At 41.6% G+C, this 26727-nt stretch overlaps 1 protein-coding gene across 2 annotated transcripts in view; it reads right to left on the reverse strand.

Annotated features, from left to right (window-relative positions):
- Positions 1-4218: 4218 nt before the first annotated feature.
- The window catches only part of MAOA (monoamine oxidase A), an 84068-nt gene continuing 61559 nt past the window's right edge, over positions 4219-26727 (reverse strand). For both annotated transcript variants that reach the window (XM_012001606.1, XM_012001607.1), the window contains 10 exons: positions 23086-23227; positions 19958-20107; positions 19495-19654; positions 18550-18646; positions 14765-14818; positions 10303-10360; positions 8997-9094; positions 7115-7226; positions 6849-6911; positions 4219-6650 (listed from right to left, as the gene is read on the reverse strand). In XM_012001606.1, the coding sequence (XP_011856996.1) occupies positions 6504-6650; positions 6849-6911; positions 7115-7226; positions 8997-9094; positions 10303-10360; positions 14765-14818; positions 18550-18646; positions 19495-19654; positions 19958-20107; positions 23086-23227 (1081 nt within the window). In that variant the 3' untranslated portion in view covers positions 4219-6503. The remainder of the gene's footprint in view (positions 6651-6848; positions 6912-7114; positions 7227-8996; positions 9095-10302; positions 10361-14764; positions 14819-18549; positions 18647-19494; positions 19655-19957; positions 20108-23085; positions 23228-26727) is intronic.

Below are 26727 nucleotides of genomic sequence, written 5' to 3' on the forward strand. Positions count from 1 at the left end.
CTCCCATCATTCTCAGCAAACTAACACAGGAACAGAAAACCAAACACTGCATGTTCTCACCCCTAAGTGGGAGTTGAACAATGAGAACACATGGACACAGGGAGGGGAACATCACACACCAGGGCCTGAGGGGGCAAGAGGACGGAGAGCATTAGGACAAATACCTAATGCATGTGGGGCTTAAAACCTAGATGATGGGTTGATAGGTGCAGTAAACCACCATGGTACATGTATACCTATGTAACAAACCTGCATGTTCTGTCCATGTATCCCAGAACTTAAAGTAAAATCAAATAAAAAGAGAAAACCCCTTCTTCTCTCCAGCGGCACTCCTCCACAGCCCCAAGTTGCCTTTCTGAAACTGTCTTCTCCCCAGCTCCCTTCTGCTTTCCCCAGCTCCCTTCTCCTGCTTTCCCCAGATTACTTCCCTGCCCTTCCTAAGGTGAAAGCGATTCCACCTGTCTCATCTCCCGCCAATTTTCCCTTCACCCATTACCCAGATGCACACAACAGAGGCGGAAAAACCAAGAAGTTCTAACAAAAAACCTTCCTGAGAGATTAGGGCAGAGGAAAGGCTGCAAATATTAGATATCAATATTGATCCGTGTCACAACTCAAAACAAAGTAAGAGAGTGCAGGCAAATGTGTTGGAGGAAATTCTGGGTGGAGGTGACGCTTCTTAGTTTCCCCAAGGGCGAAGCTGTCTTGAATACGTTCGGATTTCCACTAGAAGGAAACAACACTATTTGGCCAGAAGATGGCACTCTTTTAAAACAAATTGGCGCAGCCCCCTCGCACAGGGGCTGGGCGATAGTCAATCATAGTTGTTAAAGAGCTCCAAGTGCAGAGAAGGGCTGGGCAGACGGGGGAACAGTAAAAGACTGATGGGGTGAACTATGGTCAATGGGACAAATAGGACTTAACAGTCAGCACTTATTAGTTGCAGATGTGGTTTTCTTTACCATTTAGTCATGCCGTTTCTGTTTTTCACTTCCTGTCTCACTATGTGGTGTCCTCACTCTCTTGCCACACGGTGATGCTTATGGAGGCCTGAGGATTCCAGTAACTTCCTCTTAAATCGTGCTTCCCCTACATTCCTAGCGTTTCAGGCTTTTCTGTAATAGCACTGACCAGAGCCACAATTAATGTGTTCCACAGTATCTACAATCAACTGTGTGCTCCATGAGGTGGGCTGTGTCTTGTACACTGCTGAATCACAGCATGGTGCCCACCTACCACATAGTAGGTGTAGGTGCTCAGTAAGTATGTGTTGAATGATGGTAAGAAATTCAAGGCAATAACTGCTCACAAAACTTAAGCAGTACTTCCTTTCTGCTATTCTAAAAGGTCGATGGAGAAGAGCTGATGCCTACTGAGTGCTTGCTGTGTTAAGCCCTTACCTGCATTACCTCCCTTTTCCCATCAGTTCTATAAGACAGGTACTTCAAGTCACAGTAGTTATCTAGGGGCATGTAAAAAGTAAATGACACAAGGTGCAGGGGTGTCCTGTATCAATCCATCAAGATTCTCATTACTGTACTGCTCTGTGGACCTTTGAGAACCTCATCCCTGCCAGTCTTCGTCCCTTTTCTCTATCCCTACCTCCCCATCCCCCAGCACACACCCATACCTCTTTCCTCCACTCTGTTTCACCCATGGACCTCAGTGGTTTGTGGAAAATATATGAGGCCCATTAATAGGAAAACCTGGTTCCCACTGAGGTGTTACTGTTTGGAGTGTAAATAAATAGTAGCCTTTGATGGATCACACCTGCATTAAGGGGAGGTCTTACTTGAAGGGCCCACAGCCCACCTTGAATGAGTGGCAAGTTTCCTCAAGCCAGCTTTTTCACATGAGGCTTCCAAATCTACTTTTCAGAAACTTGGCCCCAGGCTGAGACAACCAGTTCACATCAACTGCCACTTTGAGACCTGCTTTTGCCTTCAAACTCTGACAAGAATTGCCTTGATCAAGGAAGAGAGCCAAGCCCTGGGCTGTGATAGAGGAAAGAGAACCGTTAGTATTACCTAGTACCTTCCTTTGTTTTCATCCTCTTCCTCTAATGTCTCAGTCAGCTTCCTTAGGCTAAGGGGCATGCCTTGCATGTTTACCACCACCTCGGTGTAAAGCAAGGAGTATAGTTTGAAAAAATTAATACACTCAATGTTGATGTCCTGTTTGCTGAAATTATATCATAGCACAGAATAAATGTTAACAGAAGAGCGGTGATTTCTATCTCACTGCAAATATGTGGTTTTTCCAATAAAGTCTGACACTGCTCTCGTCAATCGTGACATTCACATAGCAGGAGATAAACATTGCCATGGTATGCTGGGCTGGGGAAGGGTAATTTCTTAAGGGAGATTTCTGGTCTAAGAAGACTTTTTTTCTGTCTTTTTTTTTCTTTTTGCCCTTCCAACCCAGGCCTCTCTTACTCACTCCGGGTAGTTTTACAAAATGGTTGCTGGTCTTTGTGCTTATTTCTCAGAAAATCAAAGACATCCAAAAGGAACTTTTAAGTGATGCAAAATGCATCTTTTAAGTGATGCAAAACCAAACCTTGCACTTCTTTATCAAGGACTTGAAGACAACTTGGACATGTGAACCAAGCCTTCAAATGTATTTTATTTTTTATTTTATTTTATTTTATTTTTTGAGACGGAGTTTCGCTCTTGTCATCCAGGCTGGAGTGCAATGGCGCGATCTCGGCTCACTGCAACCCCTGCCTCCCGGATTCAAGCGATTCTCCTGCCTCAGCCTCCCGAGTAGCTGGGATTACAGGTGTACACCACCATGCTGGGCTAATTTTTGTATTTTTAGTAGAGATGGGATTTCACCATGTTGGTCAGGCTAGTCTTGAACTCCTGACCTCAAGTGATCCACCTGCCTCGGCCTCCAAAGTGCTGGGATTACAGGTGTGAGCCACCGCACCCACCCCAAATGTGTTTTAATTGGTCAGCAATCTTTTCAAAGAATTTGAATATAAATGCTCTTTAGAAGGGCACATACTTCCTAGGTCAGCCGGTCCTCAGTATTCCCAAATGTCTTATGTCTGCTGCCGTTCGTTTTTAGCTGCCCAACTCCTGAAGACAGTGGATTTAGGACTCCTATTTAGAAATGCTTATTTTTTTCCCTTTGATCTTTCTGTTAGTTTTCTGTAGGTGGGGCTCCCTCATTGAGACAGAGATGGAATCATTTCCAGGGTTCCTTCCAATTCTGATTTTTCTTTCTTCCATGTAAAGAATAGTGCAGAAATACAACCCACTAAAAGAAGTTCCTTTACCTAACAGGGATAGGTTCACAGAGAGAGCTCCATTCTATCTATAAAACCAAAGTTCAAGTTCACGATGTCTTTTACATGACAAGGCAACTCTGTATTTTCTATGGGAGTAAAGTAGATAATACAGTACTCTGCCCTGGATCTGCAGGGAATACAGGCTGGCTGAAGTTCCCAGCTACAGTTCCTCACTAGAAATCGTCCTTGAACCTGCCTTACCCCAGGGAACACCCTCTTTCAGAGGGAGGCTGATGAAGGGTCACAGAGTCCAGACCTCCTTGTCTCAATGAGGGACACTTCTGAAGGGTCTTCCTAGCTCCTCATTAGAACCTGTAGTTGCAACTGCATTGTAGGTCGACTCTCCTGCCCAGTCCTGCCTTCCTCACCCTCTTAGGTGTATTTTCTGAGGATTGTCTTCAATAAACTTTTTGCCCTGACTCTGTATCTTAGAGCCTGTTTCCAGGGAACCCAATCTAGGACAAGGAGTAAAGCGGGGTACAGAAAGACTGAATTTTTTGCCCCTGGCATACCAATAGGCAAAAATACAGCCCTGGCAACAAAATGCATAGACCACATTATGCTGCCATGAAAAGAATGCTTAGAAGCCATCTAATGCAACCCAACCTTTTCCAGATGTGCAGACCGAGAGAACCAAAGTGACTTGCTCAAGGTATCATAAGCTAATTAGGTGAGAAAACTTGGACCAGAATCCACATCTGTGGCCCAGTCAGGCAGGCTACAGTGTTTCAGCATTTAATCAGTTCCCAGAAAACCTCAATAACACATGAGAGTCAAACTCAACTTTGAGAATTTGCAGTCGATATCAAACGATTTCCTAAGCCTATCCTCCATGGACAATGCCTCATTGTGACCTCTTGCTATAAGAAGCCATTGAACTTTCTGCATAGAGCTATCAACTTAATACAGGAGTCGAGTCTGTATCGGGGGTGGCAGTGCAGTTTATTAACAAACAAAACAGTACCATACAGGCAAAATCTTACTTCAATGGCAAAGCACACACATAGGTCTACTCCAACATGTAGCACTGGGGCAAACTTCAGACATGGAACATTAGGCATCAATTTCACAATCAGACTAAACATAGTTCACAGTCCTTCAATCCATACTCTTCAGTGGAGGATAAGGCCTTATTTAACAGTTAACTGGGACAGACAGATGAAGGTTTAAAATCTAATTCTTGGCCTACCTATGGAGTGGGGCTGACTCAGCCTTCACGGCTGTGAAGTGGATGCCTTAACAGGGCCAAGATGTATCAGCCTCTTAAACTGACTTTCATTTCTCTGGTTCAGAGAAAAGGCTTATGGTATCTTCGTACTGGATGAACTCACATATGGTGAGAGTCCTCAGCTCCAATTTCGTGTCTAGGCACATCTGGACTGGCATTCATTTTGATATCCAATCCGTAGATTAACAGGGTTAATCTAATTAGAATAAATTAAATGGTTTTCCAAAAAATTGAAAAGGGTAAATCACATACTTATGAGTTCTTCAATATTCAAGACTTTAAATATGTTAACAAACTGATTACTGTTCCAACTGTTGCCAGTTAAGGAGTTTAAGTCAGCATTTCCCAAAAGGTGTGTCAGGACTGAGTTAATCAGTAAGTTAATAGAAACAACTGCAATAGATTAGGGACGAGATTTCTCAAAGCAGTTTGATATAATATGCGGCAACTCCATATGTACTGGAGCATATCCAATACATTCTCAAAACTCCTAAATTAGCTAAACTGCAAGACAAAGAGCAGCAGAAAAATCCAGCTCTTAGGATAGGCAAAACTTTGGCAGATGTATGCCCTCACACCGGGGTCCAGCAACTTAGGTTTGAATTTATAAGGTTAATGATATAATAAACTGGGTTGGCTGGCTTCCCCTGGCAATTGTTAATTCCCCTTAAATAAAAATATATCGATACATTTTAAAAAAGAAGCATTTTACGGCTGAAACCTTTGGAAAGGGCTTTTCAAATCTGAGTTTTTAAAATGGGAAAACAAGAAGTGGGCACCCTTCTGGGCCGACATTACTCCTAAGATAGAGAACTTAGTCTTCATATATAAAATGACTCAATTTTGCTTCCTTAAAGCGAGCTTGCTTTAAGGAAATTAGAGCCCTAATTTCTTTTCTGTTTGATAGTCTCAACAAATAACAGTCAAATTTCTCATGTGTATTTCAGTACTCAAGAGAAATTGGCATGCTATGCTAATATTTATGCAGAGGTAACCATGTTGAAGACATATGTAAGTTGAGAGGTATGTCTAATTCTGTGGTCATAGGGAAAAAAAAAAAAAACTGCTGCTTTCCCGAAGTTGAAATAGAATGTTACAACTGACAAGGATCCGTCGGTGTCTAGCTGCCTTCCACGGGGAAGAGAAGATGCCAATTGCAGTTGGTCCCACACAGAGCTAAGCGGGGAGCCCTCCCAGGGGACAGTCCTGCCACTATTTTCCTCTGCTCAACTGGAAAGCTGCACGCAAGTCACAGCAAGTCAGTCTCAACATTCTAACTCAGTTAAACACTCTCCTCCATAAGAAGTGAAAGAGGAAAAATACAAATAAGCTAGCACTGAGACTAGATGTCTAGAAAAGTCGGAGGAATTAGAAGTGGTCAGGAGATTCCTGAGGCAGCAGCTTACAAGATGTCCCCATTCTGGTCTGAGGGTCTGCATGCCGCTTACCCCCAACACGGCTTTGCTTTACTATTTCCTGATCCAAAGTGGAGGCTGCTTCCTCCAGGAGGCTGGGAGCCTCTAGGCTCTGTAATGACACTTCACCATTGCCTAAGGGAAGAAAAAGGACAGTCGCAGGCTGGGCCTTCACCTACTCCACCTCCACAGAGAGAAAGTCAAATGCTTTGTTTCTGAAATCATCAGGTATTTTGCATTGACGGGAATAAAAATAAGACACAGAAATTGTTTCTGATGAGCACATCACCTTTAACTTTTTGAATCTCAGAAAGTGATCACAAGGCTTTATTCTATCAATTCACATGAGTTGGTTTACACAGACAAAGAAGATGGAGCTTGATCTTACGGAAATTAATTAGGCGATTCGTTGAATTGTTTTTACTTTAGCAATGATTGGAACTAAGCCAAAGGTAGTTAAATCCAGTACACTTAAAAATGGCCCAGTGACACAGCCTTTAAATTTGTCAATATTTTCCTTTGGTGATATTGAAAATCAATGAGTAGAGAGCATAGGAATAAAACTTCAAGACCGTGGCAGGAGCTTGTATTTGTACACCACGAATCCCAGGGCAGTTACTGATGTGGAAAATCCAATGATCTTCAGTAGGCCAGAAACAGAAGGCAGGTTCCTCTCCCAGAAGGTGTGAGTGATTTCTACCGCTGGAACATCCTAGATGAAGGAACACAGATCATGAGCAAAAAACTCATGCTGACATGGAGGAACAAAACACATCTGCAAGGTCCACGCATGGAGACCCCTGGGAGAGTTGCATCTATAATTAAATCAGAGGCTAGAAGAAGGGAGATGTGAGTTTTATGTTCCATGATGGGTCTAAGGAGAGAGAGTGCCCAGAGCCACCAAACTGACCTTTGATTCAGGTTCTTCTACCCAGATGTCTTTCTCCTTCACCTTCCCGAGACCATTTAAGACCTGAAAGAAAGTGACCATGGTATTATGAAAAGAGGCTGGATAGTTTCTACAGATTCAAGTCCCTGCTAGCCACAGATGAGCCCCATGAGTGAGGGGCAGAGAAATGGACATACAGATTCTATCAGTGTCCAGAACTAGCAAGACCAGATGCCAAAAACGTTGCCGTGACTCAGGAGGGAGAGAGCCTGGGCTTTCCTGCTTACCTCCCTAGCTGCTCGTTCTCCAGCCTCAACTGCCCCTTCCATGTAGCCGCTCCACTTTGTGGCAGTCTCTGTACCCGCAAAGAAAATCCTGCCCACGGGTTGACGAATCACCCTTCAAGGGAACCAAGAGGTTACACAGAGTTACTTGGGAAGGTGGGCAGGGTAAACGAGCCAAGCACTGCCCTCATTTAGTCTGCAGAAGGCACAGAAATTCGGACTGTTTAAAAAACACCCGTATGACTTAGCCCAAGGTGAAGGGTCACTTTTTGTTTTCTGGGTCTGCATAGAGGATCTGAACTTTCAAGCCAGGGAGAATCAGGCCATCAGATCATCAATCATTAAAGGGGATGTTGACCTTTGCCAAGCCAGCCAGAGCTGGAATATAAGAACATGTATTCAATCCCCAAATCAGATTTCTTTGCTATGTTTCCTGTTGGCAGTCCATTCTTCTCCCTCTCCTGTCTTTCTCGGGGGAGGGTACACCCTTCTTGAGAACAGCCACAGATCCAGCTTTGCAGGCACTCCCAGTGTGTCAGGAGGAACTACAGTGGCAAGTGGGAAGACAGGGACGTTAACTGTCATTTCTGGCAAAGGAGAGACCTGAGACATTATATGGGTGTGTCTCTTTAAGAAAACAACCTCTGTACAGTTAGCTTCTCTGAGCTTCTCTAGGGACTGGCTGAGGGCAAGGAAATGGGTCTCCTCTTACAAAGAAGGGCTGGACTGAATGGACAGCTATCCCCTCCAACTTTCTTGGCTTTGACTCCTGCCATGTCCACAGCTAGTTTCATGAACTCTCCCAAGCTGCACGTCCTGCCCCCCACCCTGATGGCCTTCATCTCAACCCGCTGGCACTCCTTTTTCCAATTCCAGAACCCTGGGCTTCATCTATTCCTTATCTTAGTCTTGTCTTCTAAGACTTCTACTTTGATGCCAGAACTAATCCAGTTCATCGATCCTGCTATTGTTAAACAAAGGCGATTTGAATCACTTAAGAAGGAAAAAAAAAAAAAAAAAAAAAAAACAGACCAAAACCTCCTGTAACAAAAAGGTTAATAAATACTTCTTCCTTTTCGGTGGACAAATGTGACCTTGTATTAACATTCTAGCTCTGTCTCTCTGGAAACCAGATGAAGGTGTAATGCCATCTATGGAGGCAGCACCACTTATGCTAAAAGTGCCTCCCCTCCCGCCCCCACATTAGTAAACTGCATCCAGGCTGGGAGAACTCTAAATGAATTGTAAATTCCTGGTAGGAGGCTATCACTTTGGGCTTCCCTGAGTGTGGTATCTCTTGTAACTGAGCAAGTCTTATAACTGAGCAAGTTACTGGACACTATGCCTATGAAGCATAGAGATAATGGCTTCCATGGGGCAAGGGGCTTCTAGGTCAAGGTGGACTTCCCCACCCCACGTGGATGTCATTTCCTCACACCTCAACTGTACACAGTGAGGACTCTTCCCCTGAAGAGAACTGTCTGCAGATGCTCTGTAGGCAAGACAGACATGTTGGATAAACAACGTCCAATGTTGTTCTGTGTTGACTGGCGCCAAGGAGCCTAAGGCAGTCATGTGAGACTAAAATGTCAAGTTGAGCTCACGAAGGCCCCTTGGAGGACACTGCAGCTTGCTTCATTCTCACAAGCACTGTTCACATCTGAAATCCTCCCCACTGTTCTGCTGTTGTTCTATATGCTGACAGCTATTGTTCTATGTAATGACATCCTTATTTTTCTATGGACATCCAGAAATATACAAGTATTATCTGGGACATAAGAAATGGGGATTTTGACAACTATTTCTAGAATTCCCATTGAACTCTGCTTTTCCTTTTAAATTTGGCACAGGTCTTGGATTAATTGGCATAGTGCTTGTGTAATACCTTCCATATTGAGTCATGATCCCAGGAGGGAAGTACGCCGTGTAGCAGCCCCCAGAGTACTGCTCCTCACACCAGTTCTTCTCTTCATAGTGTACTGGCTGCAGTTCAGTGGGGAAGAAAATGCAAAAGAGAAAACAAAGCTGAAATGCTGCAAGTCAACAATATCGTTGCTTTAACAAAAAGTTTACATCAAGAAAATAAAGAAGATCCTGTTTTTCCAACTCACTTAAGGGGAAACATGAGAGTACCAAGTAATGGCCTTTTGTGACGGACCATGTGGCAAAACATGTATCCTTTGCTCTTCCCATTTTCTTGATTAGGGAAGACATGGAAGTATTCCAGTATCTGGGAGAGAGGGGTATCCATCCATCCATGCAGATTCTGAAGTCTTTGGAGCTAAGTCTATAGGAAACCCCATCAACAATTCAGCTTGTGGAAAGGTCTGCTCAAATCTCTGGAGTCTCTAATAACAGACTTTACTTCCCCATCTACCAGGCATTATTGCTAAGAAAAGGGTGGGAAGGAGGAGGCAGAAGACAAACAAATGTCTAAGAAAGACTTTTTTCCCAACCCCTTCTCTAAGCTGGAAACATGAATGATGGGAATTCCACTAAAAAGGGGCAATTCAGATGAAAAATGTTTCCTAGGGGACATGAGAGAACCTTCTCTAATTTCCCTGGCACATTCACAAAGTTTATTATTTGAACAGTTTAGAGGCAAACCCCTGAAAGAGCCCCCAGCTATTGGTATTTTTTCCAAAAAGACGTAATTTCATTCTCCTAATTGCTTTCAGTGGTGGATTGAAAGCACTGATATTCCTAAATGAGTTGTGAATTGAGTTCACACAGGGAAAAATAAATTAGTATGACTTTGACCTGGGAAGAGACTCTAGATTCAGTCCATCTTGTCAAGTACCATACTACTTTGCCTTTGCCAACAAATGATGACATATCTGGAATTTAATTGTGTAGCAGGTAAGTGACACTGACTGAGGACAGGACTGTTCTGGGAACCCATCTCACCCACTCTTGACATAATCCCTGCAGCTCTAGGCTCTCATTACAATTGGCTGCCAGTTATCTAGTGAACATTTAAACAGCCCAAAGGAGTTGCTGTGTCAGAAATTACATGCATCTAACACCAGCTTTTAATGACCTTTTGTGACTGCTGAAGTTTATCCTCCAAGTTAAGCATATCGCTTTATACGCTCTTCATAAGACTGTCAGAAAATCAGAATCTACTTTGCTTTACTACTTATAATGAACAGAGAAGAACTTGCTAGGGATTAAAGCTGGGAGTTTCTTACATGTAAAGCTTCTTGGGATCCCAACACTTTGGCATAGAGCTCACAGATTTTCTTCTTCCTATAAAACAGAGCCAAAAAAAAAAAAAATTAGGGAAGGAGTAACTGATGGGTATAGAATAAATCCAGTGAGTTCTAGAGCTCTTGGTATCAACCAGATTTATTACAGAAAAATTAAAATCCATGGCTTTCTGTAACTGCACAAATGAGCAGTTCCAGGAATCCCTGCGCTCAAATTAACTTTCGATGCCTCAATAGTCATTTAATTTGAGGATTCAATGGAATTATTCTTTTCTTTTTTACATTTTTGCCTCTTTCACTACCTAATATGATATCTGCTTGAGATAAAAATGGGAAAAATGGATTCAATTAAGTTTAGCCAGTCTTAGGAACTGATTCTATATAACTTTTCTGGAATACACAGAATTCTAAAATGATCTCTTTTATAAGTCTATAGTATAAGTGATGGTGTCTTTCAACTATCCTATACTTGTGTTTTAATTACCTACAAACATATAAAGCTCATTTAATCTTTTAAGCATAACATAAGATATGCTATACAGAAAGTATCTACAGTCATTTCAGTCTAGGAATTTGTCACTTGATAGAATGATCTGTGGACCACAGTATTTCAAAGTGTATCTGAGGGATGGGCACAATATGCTAATGTTACCTCAAACACAGCCTTTCGTTATTCTCATAATTCATTATCTAAATGACTAGCCCAGAACATGGTATTTTCATGTCTGAAAAAATTAGTGGTTGTACTTATATAAACTCTTTTTGAAATGAAATACATTTTAGCTCACAACTACTCATGGTGAATTTTTTTAAAAGGTCTAATTTACTAAAATCACCTGTTTTAGAAATTAATGGTTTTATTTCTGGATTTGTTTGCATAGGTTCACACTGATCCAGTTATATACTTTTCCTATTTACCTTTTATAGTTTTAATATAGTTTAAACATTTGAAAATGCTCTAAAATATTTGTTAAGGGATAACAAGCAACTGGAAAAATATTTGCTTAAAAATGTGGCAAAAGGTTTGAGTCAAATCTATAAGACAAGTATTAAAAGCTGAAGAGACAAAATTATGCAGGGCGGGGGGAGCTCAAGCTTCCTGGTAATAAAGAAATCGAGATTTAGAAATATACAATTTTATGTTGCCAATTACATTAGAAAATATTTTAAAGACATGCCCCCAATCTCTCTGAATAATGTGGGATAAAGTGTAACCTTATAAATTTATCTAAATCCTCACACTTATACCATTTATATAACTTCCAGAACATTCACCTCATAGGTATAAAGTCAGGAGGAGGAGGCGGATTATAAACTTTGCTTATTGTCACCATTTTCCATGGAAGGTTTTAAGGGAGAGTCAAATGCCACTCCTGAGATGATGTCATGCAACATTAGATGGATATTTAGGTGGATAGTTAAATTTCAGGACAGTCAGAGAAAGTCTGGCTTCCTTCAAAGAGCTGCTCACATTATACATAAAAAGTCATAAAGGAAAGGAATAATGGGAAGAAGTCTCAAGACTACTGTCTGCCTGTCTGTCTCTCTCAGCCTGATTCAAGCCCCTTATTTCAGAGATGAGGAAACCGAGGCTCAGGGAACTGCAGAGATTTGTTTGATTTTGCTCAGCTAATTAATAGCAGGGTAAGGCTCTACGCTTCTGAGTAATCTGCCCATAGCAGGTACTCAGGAAATATTTGTTCAGTCAAAATCCATCCTCAGCCTACTATGGTACCCTCTTTGCATAGTCTATGAAGAGATGACTGATTCTAACATCTACTTCACAAGGGTGTTACAAGCAATAATTCAGACATTTTGAGTTAATTAGAAAATGAAAGTATCGGCAATGATCATTCTAAAAAAGCTCAACAGTACTTAACTTATTACTATTATTTCTGAGATAGGGTCTCACTCTGTCACCCAAACTGGAATGCAGTGGCATGGTTATGGCTCACTGCAGCCTCAACCTCCCTGGACTCAGGTGATCCTCTCGCCTCAGCCTCCCAAATTGCTGGGACTACAGATACATATCACCATGCCTGGCTAATTTTTCTATTTTTTGTGGAGACAGGGTTTCTCTATGTTGCCCAGGCTGGTCTTCAACTTCTACACTCAAGCAATCTGCCTGCCTCAGCCTCCCAAAGTGTTGGGATCATAGGTGTGAGCCACTGCGCCAGGCCTGCTTAACTTACTTTCTGGATGTGTAATAAAATTTTTATTAAAGCAGAGTGAAACCTGAAATCCAATCAACCTCCACTGTAGTTAGTTTTCATTCATGAATGTTAAAAACAATTATAATAGTTATAAGTCATTATTTACTGTATTTCATATTATTAGAAGAGCCAAGGATGAGTTCATAGAAACACAGGAAATTATCTTTCCTTTTCCCTTCTTCCCTTTAAAATTAAAAATTTTTGGAAAAGATATGTAAGGCAAGGATGTTAAAACAATGCACTGATTGATTAATTTGGTTCTAAAAATAACAGAACCTAAGTGATGGCCAAAAGAGGCCACTGTTCAAATCATCTTGTTGAACTTATTCACTGGTTTCTAAATCTGGTTGCTTGTCATAATCACCTGAAAGCCTTGTTGAAATATACAAATAGGCAGGCCCCACCTCAAATCTACTCAATCACAATATATAAGTCTTATAAAAACGTATTTTCCAAACATCCTTTGGGATATTTTGATGCAGTCAGATCTGGGAACCACTGTTTTTGTCAATGACATATTCAGTAAGGGTTTTGCCTTACAAGAACTTTTGAGAAGTTCAGCCACTGTGTGGAATCATAACCAAATGTCTACCTAGAGGCTGGTATTTATTTTACTATTAATAAGGAGGGAAAGCAGGAAATCCAAAAGAAAATGTCAGCTTAGTGTGGTGTAATGAAAAAGTATGCGTTATATGCTACTCCAGACTTTGTCACAAGCTAGCTGCGATGATTTGAATGTATGTGTCCCTCCAAAATTTAAATGTTGGAACTTAACCTCCAAGATGATGGTATTATGAGGTGGGGTCTTTGGGGAAATGATGAAATCAGGAAGATTCTGCCCTTATGAATAGATTAGTGCCGTTATAAACGGGCTGGAGGGAACTAGCTAGGCCCTTTCTGCCCTTCTGCCTTCCTCCAAGTGAGGACACCACCTTCATCCCTTTTTGTCCTTCCTCCTTCTGCCTTTTCTGCCATGTGAGAAAGTGCTACCTATGGAACAGGCTCTCACCAAATACTGAATTGAATCTGTTGGCATCATAATCTTGGACTTCCCAGCCTCTAGAACTGTGAGAAATAAGTTTCTATTCTTTATAAATTGCCCAGTTTCAAGCATTTGTTACAGTATCACAAATGCACTAAGACACTAGCTATGGAGCCTTGAACAAATCATTCCCTATCACTGGACCCCAAATCCCTCCTCTATTGAGTGAGTAGAGTTAATTTTTAACAACCATGAGATTCCACAATCTCATGGTTGTTTGAATCTCATGGTTGTTGAGATTCAACCATTTACCACTTACAGTGAACAGAGAAGAACCTGACAGGGATTGAAGCTGGGAGTTTCTTCCATGTAAAGCTTACATGCAAACCATGAGATTGTTGAATCTCACGGTTGTTCAAATAAACAAATCCATGTGCACATGTAGGAACTCATTCTGCAGCCTTTCCCCCACTTCTAAAGTCATCAGAGTAACTCCCAAAGCAAGGGCTGCTAATGGGTTAGCTGTTTAATTTTTTTAATTACATTCAGAGAAAAGTCTGTATTTTTGTGTATGTATTGGACCTCTTTAAAAGCTAGCAGAGGTTTTAGGGCTACCCAGAGGCATCCCTCCAACAGCCAAATAACTCTGATGTTAAAAGGTTAACCTCTCCAGGTAAGATTTTAATTGAACAAAGGATTCCAAAACAAAACAAAACAAATATACCATGACAGAAAGAGAAAGCGAGAAAGAAACAAAACAAAAAGCCACTGTCCTAAAATAAATTTTATATTAGGAAACTTTCAGATAAGGGAACATCAGAACTGTGTCCCAGATAATCAGTAGTGAATACTTTCATGTACACAAGTTGCTACAAGTTAAAATACACTTTTTAGAAAGTCCATGTCAGAGAATCTTAGAAAAGGATTATGGCCTTGAAAGGGGATTGGGATTCGGTTTTTACAGCTTTTTTCACAGCTAATATTTTATATTATTTTCTCCATCCATCTCACAGGGAAATCCTACCTCTTAACCACTGTAAAATAAACACAAACATGTAAAATTAATATATGCACATGGGCAAGGGCTAGGTCAAGAGGGCTATAGCAAAATACAAAAGGTTGGTTTGTTGGAATTTTGAGAATATTTGTGAAGTATTGTGTTTTTCCTCATGTTATTCTACTAGTGTCAGTGCAAAAACACAATACAAAGCTAACTTTTTCATCTATTTTTCAGTTATAAATCTCTTACCTTATTTCCTTATGTAGTTTAGCAAGTCGATCAGCTTTCCGGGCAAGAATGAAGCTGGAGAGAGAGGTTACATTGAATGATCAGGTTACAGCTGTTTATCTTAAGAGCTGCCCTTTCTTTTTGAAGTATTCTTAACCTGTAGCTATTCAGCATTAAATGAACTCTCTCAGACTCTCCTCCTCTACTAGGGCAAATGCCATGTTGTCTTTAGTCTGCCTGTGTGTCCAAAACCCCTGCTAGGCTGTGATTCCCTACATGACCAGTGACCTCCTATTCAATATTTTACTTCTAAAGTTTAACATGATTTTTGGCATATAGTAGGAAATCAAATGTTGAATGAATTAATGTTGTGCTAAATGATTATTCTGGTAATGACTGTTGCCTTCTGCCAAATACGTTATCAAAGCTGGAAAAACAAATATAAACATGTGTCTGTAGTGGAGGCCACGGTGGGCCCCCCAGGCCTCCCTTTGGGACCAGGCAATCATCACTCTTAGCTCACAGCTGAAATCTTCCCCAGTAATTGGACCGGACAGCAGAGAATGCCTTGCTCAAGGTCCCACCCCTCCCCAGAGTTGTCCTGACCTAGATGCAGTTGAAGACAACTCTGAAGGGCCACCCAGCTCCAGAACTTCCAAGGGAATGGGGGAGGCCTTTGTTGGGACAACACTGGAGCTCAAGTTCTGCTTAATCCTTCCGCCATAGGTAGTCATTCCCAGAGCACTTCCCAATAAACCTCCAGCACCCAAATCTCCAGCTCTGTGTCAGCTTCCCTGGAAACTGACCTGATATAGTCCCCAAATAAAGTAACTCAATAAAGCTCAGTTATAACCTGCCTGCTCCCCTTTAATCAAATAGATTCTATTTATTATACTGATATTACTAACTGCATGTATATTTAAAAGAATTTAATTGTGACATGAAGTCCTTAGTTATACTATTATTAGAAAGCGTTCGGCTGGGCGCTGTGGCTCACGCCTGTAATCCCAGCACTTTGGGAGGCCGAGACGGGTGGATCACGAGGTCAGGAGATCGAGACCATCGTGGCAAACACAGTGAAACCCCGTCTCTACTAAAAATACAAAAAATTAGCGGGGCGTGGTGTTGGGTGCCTGTAGTCCCGGCTACTTGGGAGACTGAGACAGGAGCATGGTGTGAACCCGGAAGGCAGAGCTTGCAATGAGCGGAGATCGCACCACTGCACTCCAGCCTGGGCCGCAGAGTGACACTCTGTCTCAATTAAAAAAAAAACAAAGAAAGCTTTAAAAAATCCAAATGATCTAAAGGACAATGAAATTATTTTTCCATTAAAAAATTTTTAAATGTGTATTTCTTTTATTCAAGACCAAAAGGACAGATAGATCAGTGCAAAAAACAGATATTTCCTCCTCTCCCTACCCCCAAATTAAAGTGTTCCTCAAATTGGATTGGTAGTTCCTTTAGGGCTGTTATTTGAGATCACTCTGAGAAGCAAAAACGTATGTTAATGCAGAGAATAGCATTTCAGAGAAAGCTGTGGACTATTTAGGAAATCTGAACTATTGAACTTTATGGAATATAGTCATAATTTTGCATGATTTAACGCCTTAAGTTACAGCTTGTTATTGATCATTTTAGTTAGATTTTGGGTTTATGTAAGAATCAGTATGTTTAGATGTATATAGTATTTTTTAATCATCAATATCTGATAAAAGATTAAATGATTTATCTGAAAACATTTTTAGTCAACTCGTCTTGTATACTTTTTACAGTTCCCTTCCCAAAGGGCAGTTAGTGTTGGTTATTTCTGCCAAATCTCAAGTCATGAATGAAATAATCTCTTTGATCTAATCCCAACTATGGATAAATAAGCTTTAACTTACTTTGGTGTTTTATTGAGGAAATTAAACATGCTGGCTTTGTGTTGGAAACGTTTCACAGTTCTAAAGTACAACGTCCTTTCTAGTTTCCAAAAGGTTATTAGAAACACAGTGCTGGGCAATTACCACCCCTATCTTCAAGGTTTTCGTGGCTGTGGCCATGAGCAAAGAGCAGGGTGGAGGCAAGTGTCAAGATGAAAGAAATTAGAATATCACTTTCTAAGAATTGCCTAAATAACTCCATTAACAGCGGGTCAGTTATTTGAGCCCTGAATAACCTAGTTAATAATAATGCTGAAGAAAGCCCAAAAGCATTGTACACATAAAAACTTGCACCCACAACCAGCGCTCAATAAATGGTAGCTTTAATTTTTAACACCACATCGCCAAGAAACAGATTATTTTGCTATTTCTCAGTTTCCAAGGAAACTCTCATCTTCTATACTTGGTTCTCTATAACCAATTATTATTATTTTATATTTGTTTTAGCCCCGCTGTCCACAGAACACAACTGTTTAACATTTTCCTTTTATACTATTTATCTTCAGTAAAATCATCAAAATATTGAGTTCTACTTTCAAAAAGAAAAAAAAAAAGAAAGAAAGCCCAAAATGGCAGAAGACATCACTATATCTAACTCCTAGGGCAAGAAAAACATCAATGCTCTTCCATTCACAGTTGGATTGGTCTTCACTGACATTCTCCTGAAACCTGTACCTGAACCTCCTGCTTTTCTCTGGCATATAGAAGATGATGTCAAACTACCCAAACAACCTATATCCTTTTCTGCCCATTGGGGTTAGAGATGAAGAGGATGTGTTATTCCAACGGTCATTATGTTGTAAGCACCTGCCTTTCTCAGGGAGGCTGGTGTTCTTATCTGTTACAGTGAGAGAGGTGGTTATAAAACGTCTCATTAGTAACCCAGCAGCACAACCTGCTTTCTAAGTTCCCTGGGATGTGGGTCTGCTCCTTTTGCCTTTGTCATTTTCCTTCAATGACATGATGTGCATGAGTTCACCTTTCCCTTTGAGCAAGAGGTATGCAGTTCCCAGGGGTAAAGGGGAGACCACTGGTCTCCCCTTTAAAAGTCACTTGATTGCTACTGAAGCTATGTTCTTTTGTTACAGAGTGGCAGAACAGATCGCCTTTTATTTGCATAGTTTTTGAGGAGGCCAAAAGGCAGGCAACAGGGAGGCTCTGGAACTCCTTAGCAATTCCTTTGTGGAGACCCCACTTCCTTCTCCCTAACCCCCATCGAGTAGGGCAGCTGTGTGCCGGAATGGGAAGAGAAGGGAAGAGCTCTCATTTTCCCTACACAGAACCAGATCCTGGAACATCTGCACACTTCAGAGGTTAAGTGAAGCACCACTGGTGAAGGATAACTAGAGTGACCCACCAGAAAAACTGCCATGCCATCCAATCAAGGCCTGGCTCAACTCTGAACTGTGCCTCCTAATTGGTCAGCTATCTTATATCTTAGGGTCACAACTAACATCTGCTATGTAGCAGATATCTGGAATGGAGAAAAGGATAAAACCGAGAACCCCTCCATTTAGAATTTTTTGATAGAATAAAGTGGTTAGTTCTCATTTCAGAATGGCTGTGGACATTCTGCCTGTAGGCAGGGGTGGCTACCATACTGCCTGTCTAGCTGCTTTTTTTCACTCTGTCCTCAACATGTAAGCTTTGTGTGAGAGAAAGACATACATGGGTACAAGTTCAAAATGGTGTCAAGTTTAGTAAAGTTTCCCAGTATTCTTGTGCTACACACAAAACATTACTGCAGTATTTTAATACATTACATATTTTGATAGCATTATTCATCATTGCTTGAGCTTAATTCCAAAGCAATATACTTTGACAGCATCCACACCAATACATCAACACAATTTGGAAAATGTAGAACAGCCAGCTCTAACTTACCCCATGATGGCAGGCAGTGATCCATCCGGCTTGGTGTCATCCAAGGTTATTGAAATTGGAGCATCTTCATCTTCAATGATCATGCAGCCACAGTAATCTTAACCAGGAGAAAAATCAATGGGAGATCGAGACCAAGCTCATCAGACACACCCATACACACATAAATATATATAAACTATTTTTTAAGAGGAAGGCAAATCTTAAACTCTTGGTCTTGGCCCCAATCCTAGATGCTATGCCTTGTTAAATACACACACTGAATATATAAAGATGTCTATTCACCCACAGACAGAAAATGACCCATCTCCATCACCTTTACCTAAAGGGCTTATGACCAACCAATGCATGACAAAAATGGTCAGATGACCCTGGCTCCTAGCATACATGAGGAAAGAGAAGGGCTGCGCTGGAGGGAACGACCCAATCCAGGGAAGAAGTGGCAGGAGGGAATCTGATGAGTATAACCAGAATGCTTATCAACAATAGCCACCATATCTGGGATACTTTCTAAGTCCAAGATCCCACCTCATTTAATTCTCACAACACCTTAGTGGTAGGTATTACTGTCACCACTTTACACCTACAGTCTGATGCTAGCAAGCAAGCGAAGTCCTGGAATGTGTAACTTCAATGCAGTGCTCTTTCCATGGTGCCTGCTGACCTCACTCTGCTCATGAAAAGTAAGAAGCAGGACAGATGCCAGGAGCCAGGGCAATGGTGGCCTTATTACTGATGTGATCTCCTTCTTCCCTCTCATTGCCAACAAGTGCTCTTGGGGTAATTATGTGTGGCCAAGGATATGAGGAAATTGACAGACCAAGATTTCTAACCCTTTTCCTACCAATTTGAAAATACTTTGTTTCTGTTCAATACTTTCTGTTCAATAATCCTAAAACAGTGTGATTTCTTCATATAATAGTTTAAACATGAATAATAGCAGCCTACCCTTCTTCTTCCAGAAGGCCTCCTTGTAATACATCATGCACTTAATGATAGCTCCCATTGGAAGACGCTGAATTAACTGGTTTCTCTCTGCTGGAAGCTCTGGTCTGAAGTGAATCTTGGCCGTCAAGGTCGGAGGGATCGCATTAATTACGTATTTGCACTAAGACACACACAAGCAAAATATTACCTCAAATGTGAGCTGCAGTCTGTGCAGCAGGCATGAAAAATCATCTTTATCACTTCTAAACAACATTGAGCAGTAAAAACATACAAAATGAGACAATGAGGCAACTGTAAGGCAACAAAACAGATCAAGGTCGGTCAACCAAGGCTGGTAATTTGGAAGACTGAGGCGGAAACATGTCAGCATTAATTATGCTACTGCTTGCATTGTATCTGGTTAGAAGCTGCAAAAGACACAAGGCCTATTTACTATATGCTCCTTTTGACTTAACCGAGTTACCTCATAATGTTCATGGTTCAATGTCTCTATGATGATGTTGTCACTTGACTGGTCAACATGAGTGACAGGTTGGTTCAGCTTCACTTTGTCTCCGAGGAGGTCCATTATCCGTTCGCTCACTTGACCAGATCCACCTACAAACTTCCGTTCCTACAGGGGGAGGTAGGTAGGACAGGAAACATTATGAAAGCCCAAGGAAGGAAAATCCTATTGGCTACTGATTAGAAAACCTCCAGAAAGTCACAGGCCACACCTCCAATATCTGCACACTTAACTGTCAGAAGAATTCATTAGGACAGAGGCAGAGTTGGCCAAGACAATTCAATGATCATTCCCTGCACAGCTTCCAGCAAAGAAAAGCCATTAAAGTTTATAAAAATCACAGAACCAGAAGAAATGTTCCACTATGCCAATGCTGCCCTGACCAAGTGGGAATATCAGCGAGTTTGTGGGCTTCAAATGCCCAAGAGTGCAGGGTGTGGAGGGAGCCCTGGGAAGGGGCGGGCACTGTGCTTACTCCAGAGGATGAGGTTTCTAATTTCCTTTGATTCCTGTAGTTCTGGGCTGAAGTTATCCAGGCAGGTAAGGATGCAGATGGTGCCATATTATAGACAAAGTTACAGGGTGCTTTTAGGGATAGTCATGTCCTACTAGTCACCACCAAATGATGTTCTAAGAATGGGAAGAAGGGCCAGGTGCAGTGGCTCATCTGGGGTCAGGAGTTCAAGACCAGTCTGGCTAACATGGTGAAATCCCATCTCTACTAAAAATACAAAAACTAGCCAGGCGTGGTGGCACATGCCTGTAATCCCAGCTATTCGGGAGGCTGAGGGAGGAGAACCACTTGAACCCAGGAGGCGGAGGTTGCAGTGAGCCAAGATTGCGCCACTGTACTCCAGCATGAGTGACAGAACTAGACTCCATCTCAAAAATAAAAAGAATCGGAATATCAGATCTTGAGTAACTTTTTGCAAAACTATCTGTAAGTTTCAAGGTGGAGGCAGAGGGTGAAGGCTAAGCATCTGCTTGTTCCTTTAGATATTGTTAAATAGTTCTCTTGAGCGGCCCTTATAAGACCAGAAGTGCTCTACCCCCTGCCTTCTGCTATCATCACCATGGAAATGTTTCCAGCTTAATCTAAGAAGGTAACTCCTTAACACAATGCTTTTGGTAAGAACCAGAAGGATATTTTTAGCCTATTATAGAAAATTCTTTTTTTTTTTTTTTCTTGAGATGGAGTTTCACTCTTGTTGCCCAAGCTGAGTGCAATGGCACAATCTCGGTTCACTGCAACCTCCGTCTCCTGGGTTCAAGTGATTCTCTTGCCTCAGCCTCCCGAGTAGCTGGGATTACAGGCGTGTGCCATGACGCCTGGCTAATTTTTTGTATTTTTAGCAGAAATGGGGTTTCATCATGTTAGCCAGGCTGGTCTCGAACTCCTGACCTCAGGTGATCCAGCCACCTTGGCCTCCCAAAGTGCTGGGATTACAAGTGTAAGCCACTGCACCTGGCCAGAAGATTCTTTAAATGGTTAGAAGTGCACAGCCCACCACTTAACAGATTCCTCAATCATGCTCCTCCAGAAAACTGCATAAGCAGCCATGCAGTGATTTTTGCACTTTTGTAACTGGCTACTGTTTTAATGACAATACCAAAGTTCTTCATAACAAATATTCCTGGCTAGGCATGGTGGCTCATGCCTGTGATCGTAGCACTTTGAGAGGCTGAGGCGGAAGGACTGCTTCAGCCCAGGAGTTGGAGACCAGCCTAGGCAACAAAGTGAGACTCTGTCTCAAAAATTAATTTAAAAAAAGGAAAAAAATTCCCATAGTGGTTCAGACCTAAATTCATGATTCGTCTTTCTTCAAGAAACCCGGACCAATCTGGTCTGTTTTCTAAGAGTTATTTTGAGTTTTAATGCGGTGGAAAGACCATGAACTGTTTCTGTCTTGTTCACTGTCCACCCCTCCAGGTCTAGTATTTGTTGAATTAAATTATAGGATAAGCCTAAGTTCTTTAGAAAAATATTGTGATCATGGTTTGAGATTAATCATCTGAACCATATTTTCCAAAAGGTCATGTAGAATTTGGCTAGAAGTATCCTGGCTCCTCTGAATGAAGGACACAAATATCAAATATGAATCAAAATACCTCAGAAAGTAAAATACTGGCTAAAAGGAGTAATCTGGCATTTCTGCCTGTAAGTAAAGACACTTAAAAAATGCAACTGTCCTGCGTTTGTCAAAGCTAAGGGTCAAATGGGCAATGACTCTTGGTGTCACAAGAACTTGGGGATTTCCGGTGACCTCCTCAGGAGAGGAATAATTCATTTGGTAGAGAAAGACTCTATACCTTGTACTGTGCACTCAGAATTCGGGAACTCAGAGAACCTAAGTTAGAAGTAAACTGCTACTAATTAAACCTCATACCATCCAAGCACAACATTTATAGAACAGAGATACCCATTCTCTTTGGATAACAGAAAGGGTTGAAGCAGAGAATCTCAGAGTCTGGGGAATTAGGATTCTGGCTTCGCCATGTGTCCAGCCAATGAACCAAATAAGTCTACTTATTAATAAAGGAAATGATATGGAAACTGGGCAAATTCAAGTGGGTAGCAAAAACTAAGAATCCAAAAGGCAGAATTTACTATTGCAAGAGTGGCCATAATCACTTGTGTGAATTAGAAGGAAGAACAGTCACTTCCATTCTGTAACAGTTAACATAAAAGAATAAATCTGATAAACAGATGGGACAGAAACCTGGTATCTGGAACAGAGATGATTTTAAGTACAATAATTGTACAATTTCTAGAATTTTGGAAATTATTTTAGGAATTTAGCTTCTCCTACATAAACAGCCTAATTTTACCTGCCACCAAAAGGAAGCAACTTAATTCTCAAAACCTAATTAATTCAAAATGAAACATTCTTTATCTGTGAACTCCTTTTCAGGAGTGACAAAAGGAAATGAGAAATTTTTTTTTTCAGAAAATTTTTTGAGATAATTTCACGCTGCTAATTATTCATGTTTCAAAATACTGAAGCAATTATTAAAGACACTGCCCTGGGAGAAAGCAAAATCACAGATGAAGCTCTTGTTTCAGAACAGACACATACACACCATACCTGGCCACCATTGGTGACAGAGAATATCCGAGTGGTGCCCCCACACTGCTTCACATACCACAAGAACCATAGGGCAGACACTTCATGAGGCTCAGAGGTCACATTGATATTCACAAAAAGAGTAGCAAACCGCCTAGCAGTCCTGTTTACAGAACAAAAGTGGAAGTCAGGTATCAATATGTATAGGAGTCAGATAACGTAATGTTTTTACAACACTATTTAGTGTGTTCAGAAAGTTTTTCTACTGCAATTGAAAAAAAAAAAAAACACCCTCAAGGATTCAATTTCTGAAGGAATGCATTCTTTAACTCTTAGAGAAACTAACGTTTTCTCCTGCTTAAGAAATTATGAGTTGAAAATGAGCGGAGGGTCCAGCAAGATGGCCGAATAGAAGCAGCTCTGGTTTGCAGCTCCCAGTGAGATTCACGCAGAAGGTGGGTGATTTCTGTGTTTCCAACTGAGGTACCTGGTTCATCTCATTGGGACTTGTTGGGCAGTGGGTGCAGCCCACGGAGGGCGAGCTGAAGCAGGGAGGGGCATCACCTCACCCGGGAAGTGCAAGGGGTCGGGGATTTCCCTTTTCTAGCCAAGGGAAGCCCTGAGAGACAGTACTAGGAAGAACGGTACACTCCTGCGCAGATACTGTGCTTTTCCTACAGTCTTCACAACCGGTAGACTTGGAGATTCCCTCCGGTGCCTGGCTCAGTGGGTCCCACACCCACGGAGCCCAGCAAGCTAATATCCATTGGCTTGAAATCCTCGCTGCTATTGCAGCAGCCTGAGATCAACCTGGGATGCTCAAGCTTGGTGTGGGGAGGGGCGTCCGCCATTGCTGAGGCTTGAGTAGGCAGTTTTATGCTGATAGTGTAAACAAAGCCAAGGGGAAGTTTGAACTGGATAGACCCCACCACAGTTCAGCAAGGTCTACTGCCACTCTAGATTCCACCTCTGTGGGCAGGGCATCTCTGAACAAGAGGCAGCAGCCCCAGTCAGGGACTTATAGATAAAATCCCCATCTCCCTGGGACAGAGCACCAGGGGGAAGGGGCAGCTGTGGGTGCAGCTTCAGCAGACTTAAATGTCCCTGCCTGACAGCTCTGAAGAGAGCAGTGGTTCTCCCAGCACAGCGTTTGAGCTCTGATAATGGACAGACTGCCTCCTCAAGTAGGTCCCTGACCCCTGTGTATCCTGACTAGGAGACACCTCCCAGCAGGGGACGACAGACACCTCATACAGGAGAGCTCTGGCTGGCATCTGGTGGGTGCCCCCTTGATCCTTCCAGAGGAAGGATCAGGCAGCAATAGTTGCTGTTCTGCAGCCTCTGCTGGTGAAACCCCAACAAACAGGGTCTGGAGTGGACCTCCAGCAAACTCCAACAGACTTGCAGCTGAGGGGCCTGTTAGAAGGAAAACTAACAAGCAGAAAGGAATAGCATCAACATCAACAAAAAGGACATCCACACAGAAACCCCATCTGTAGGTCACCAACATCAAAGACCAAAGGTAGATAAAACCACAAAGGTGGGGAGAAACCAGTGGAGAAAGGATAAAAAATTCCAAAAACCAAAACGCCTCTTCTCTTGCAAAGGATCACAACTCCTCACCAGCAAGGGAACAAAACTGGACGGAGAATGAGTTTGACGAATTGACAGAAGTAGGCTTCAGAAGGTGGGTGATAACAAACTCCTCCGAGCTAAAGGAGCAGGTTCTAACCCAATGCAAGGAAGCTAAGAGGCTTGAAAACAGGTTAGACGAATTGCTAACTAGAATAACCAGTGTAGGGAAGAACATAAATGACCTGATGGAGCTGAAAAACGCACCACGAGAACTTCGTGAAGCAGACACAAGTTTCAATAGCTGAACTGATCAAGCGGAAGAAAGGATGTCAGTAATTGAAGATCAACTTAATGAAATAAAGCAAGAAGTCAAGATTAGAGAAAAAAGAGTGAAAAGAAACAAACAAAGCCTCCAAGAAATATAGGACTATGTGAAAAGACCAAATTTATGTTTGACTGGTATACCTGAAATTGATGGGGAGAATGGAACCAAGTTGGAAAACATTCTTCAGGATATTATCCAGGAGAACTTCCCTAACCTAGCAAGGCAGGCCAACATTCAAATTCAGGAAATACAGAGAACACCACAAAGATATTCCTCAAAAAGAGCAACCCCAACACATATAATCATCAGATTCATCAAGGTTGAAATGAAGGAAAAAATGTTAAGTGCAGCCAGACAGAAAGGTCAGGTTACCCACAAAGGGAAGCCCATCAGACTAACAGCAGATCTCCCAGCAGAAACCCTACAAGCCAGAAGAGACTGGGGGCCAATATTCAACATTTAAAGAAAAGAATTTTCAACCCAGAATTTCATATCCAGCCAAACTAAGTTTCATGACTGAAGGAGAAATAAAATCCTTTACAGAAAAGCAAATGCTGAGAGATTTTGTTACCACCAGGCCTGCCTTGCCAGAGCTCCTGAAGGAAGCACTAATTATGGAAAGGAACAACTGGTACCAGCCACTGCAAAAACATGCCAAATTGTAAAGACTATTGACACTATGAAGAAACTACATCAACTAGCGGGCAAAATAACCAGTTAGCATCAGAATGATAGGATCAAATTCACACATAACAATATCAACCTGAAATGTAAATGGGTTAAATGCCCCAATTGAAAGACACAGACTAGCAAACTGGCTAAAGAGTCAAGACCCATCGGTGTGCTGTATTCAGGAGACACATCTCGCACACAAAGACACACATAGGTTCAAAATAAAGGGATGGAGGAACATTTACCAACCAGATGGAAAGCAAGAAAAAAAGCAGGGGTTGCAGTCTTAGTCTCTGATAAAACAGACTTTAAACCAATAAAGGTCAAAAGAGACAAAGAAGGGCATTACATAATTGTAAAGGGATCAATGCAACAAGAAGAGCTAACTATCCTAAATATACATGCACCCAATACAGGAGCACCCACGTTCATAAAGAAAGTTCTTAGAGACCTACAAAGAGACTTACACTCCCACACAATAACAGTAGGAGACTTTAATACTCCACTGTCAATATTAGATCAATGAGACAAAAATTAACAAGGATATTCAAGACTTGAACTCAGCTCTGGACCAAGTGGACCTAACAGACATCTACAGGACTCTCCACCCCAAATCAACAGAGTATACATTCTTCTCAACACCACATCACACTTATTCTAAAATGACCACATAATTAGAACTCCTCAGCAAATGTAAAAGAACAGAAATCACAACAAACTGTCTCTCAGACCACAGTACAATCAAATTAGAACTCAGGATGAAGAAACTCACTCAAAACTGCACAACTACACGGAAACTGAACAACCTGCTCCTGAATGACTACTGAGAATTAACGAAATGAAGACAGAAATAAAGTTGTTCTTTGAAACGAATGAGAACAAAGACACAATGCACCAGAATCTCTGGGACACATTTAAAGCAGTGTATAGAGGAAAATTTATAGCACTAAATGCCCAAAAGAGAAAGCTGGAAAGATCTAAAATCGACACCCTAATATCACAATTAAAAGAACTAGAGAAGCAAGAGCAAACAAATTCAAAAGCTAGCAGAAGACAAGAAATAACTAAGATCACAGCAGAACTGAAGAAGA

Source organism: Mandrillus leucophaeus, unplaced genomic scaffold (genome assembly GCF_000951045.1).
Source record: "Mandrillus leucophaeus isolate KB7577 unplaced genomic scaffold, Mleu.le_1.0 Scaffold666, whole genome shotgun sequence".
NCBI lineage: Eukaryota > Metazoa > Chordata > Mammalia > Primates > Cercopithecidae > Mandrillus > Mandrillus leucophaeus.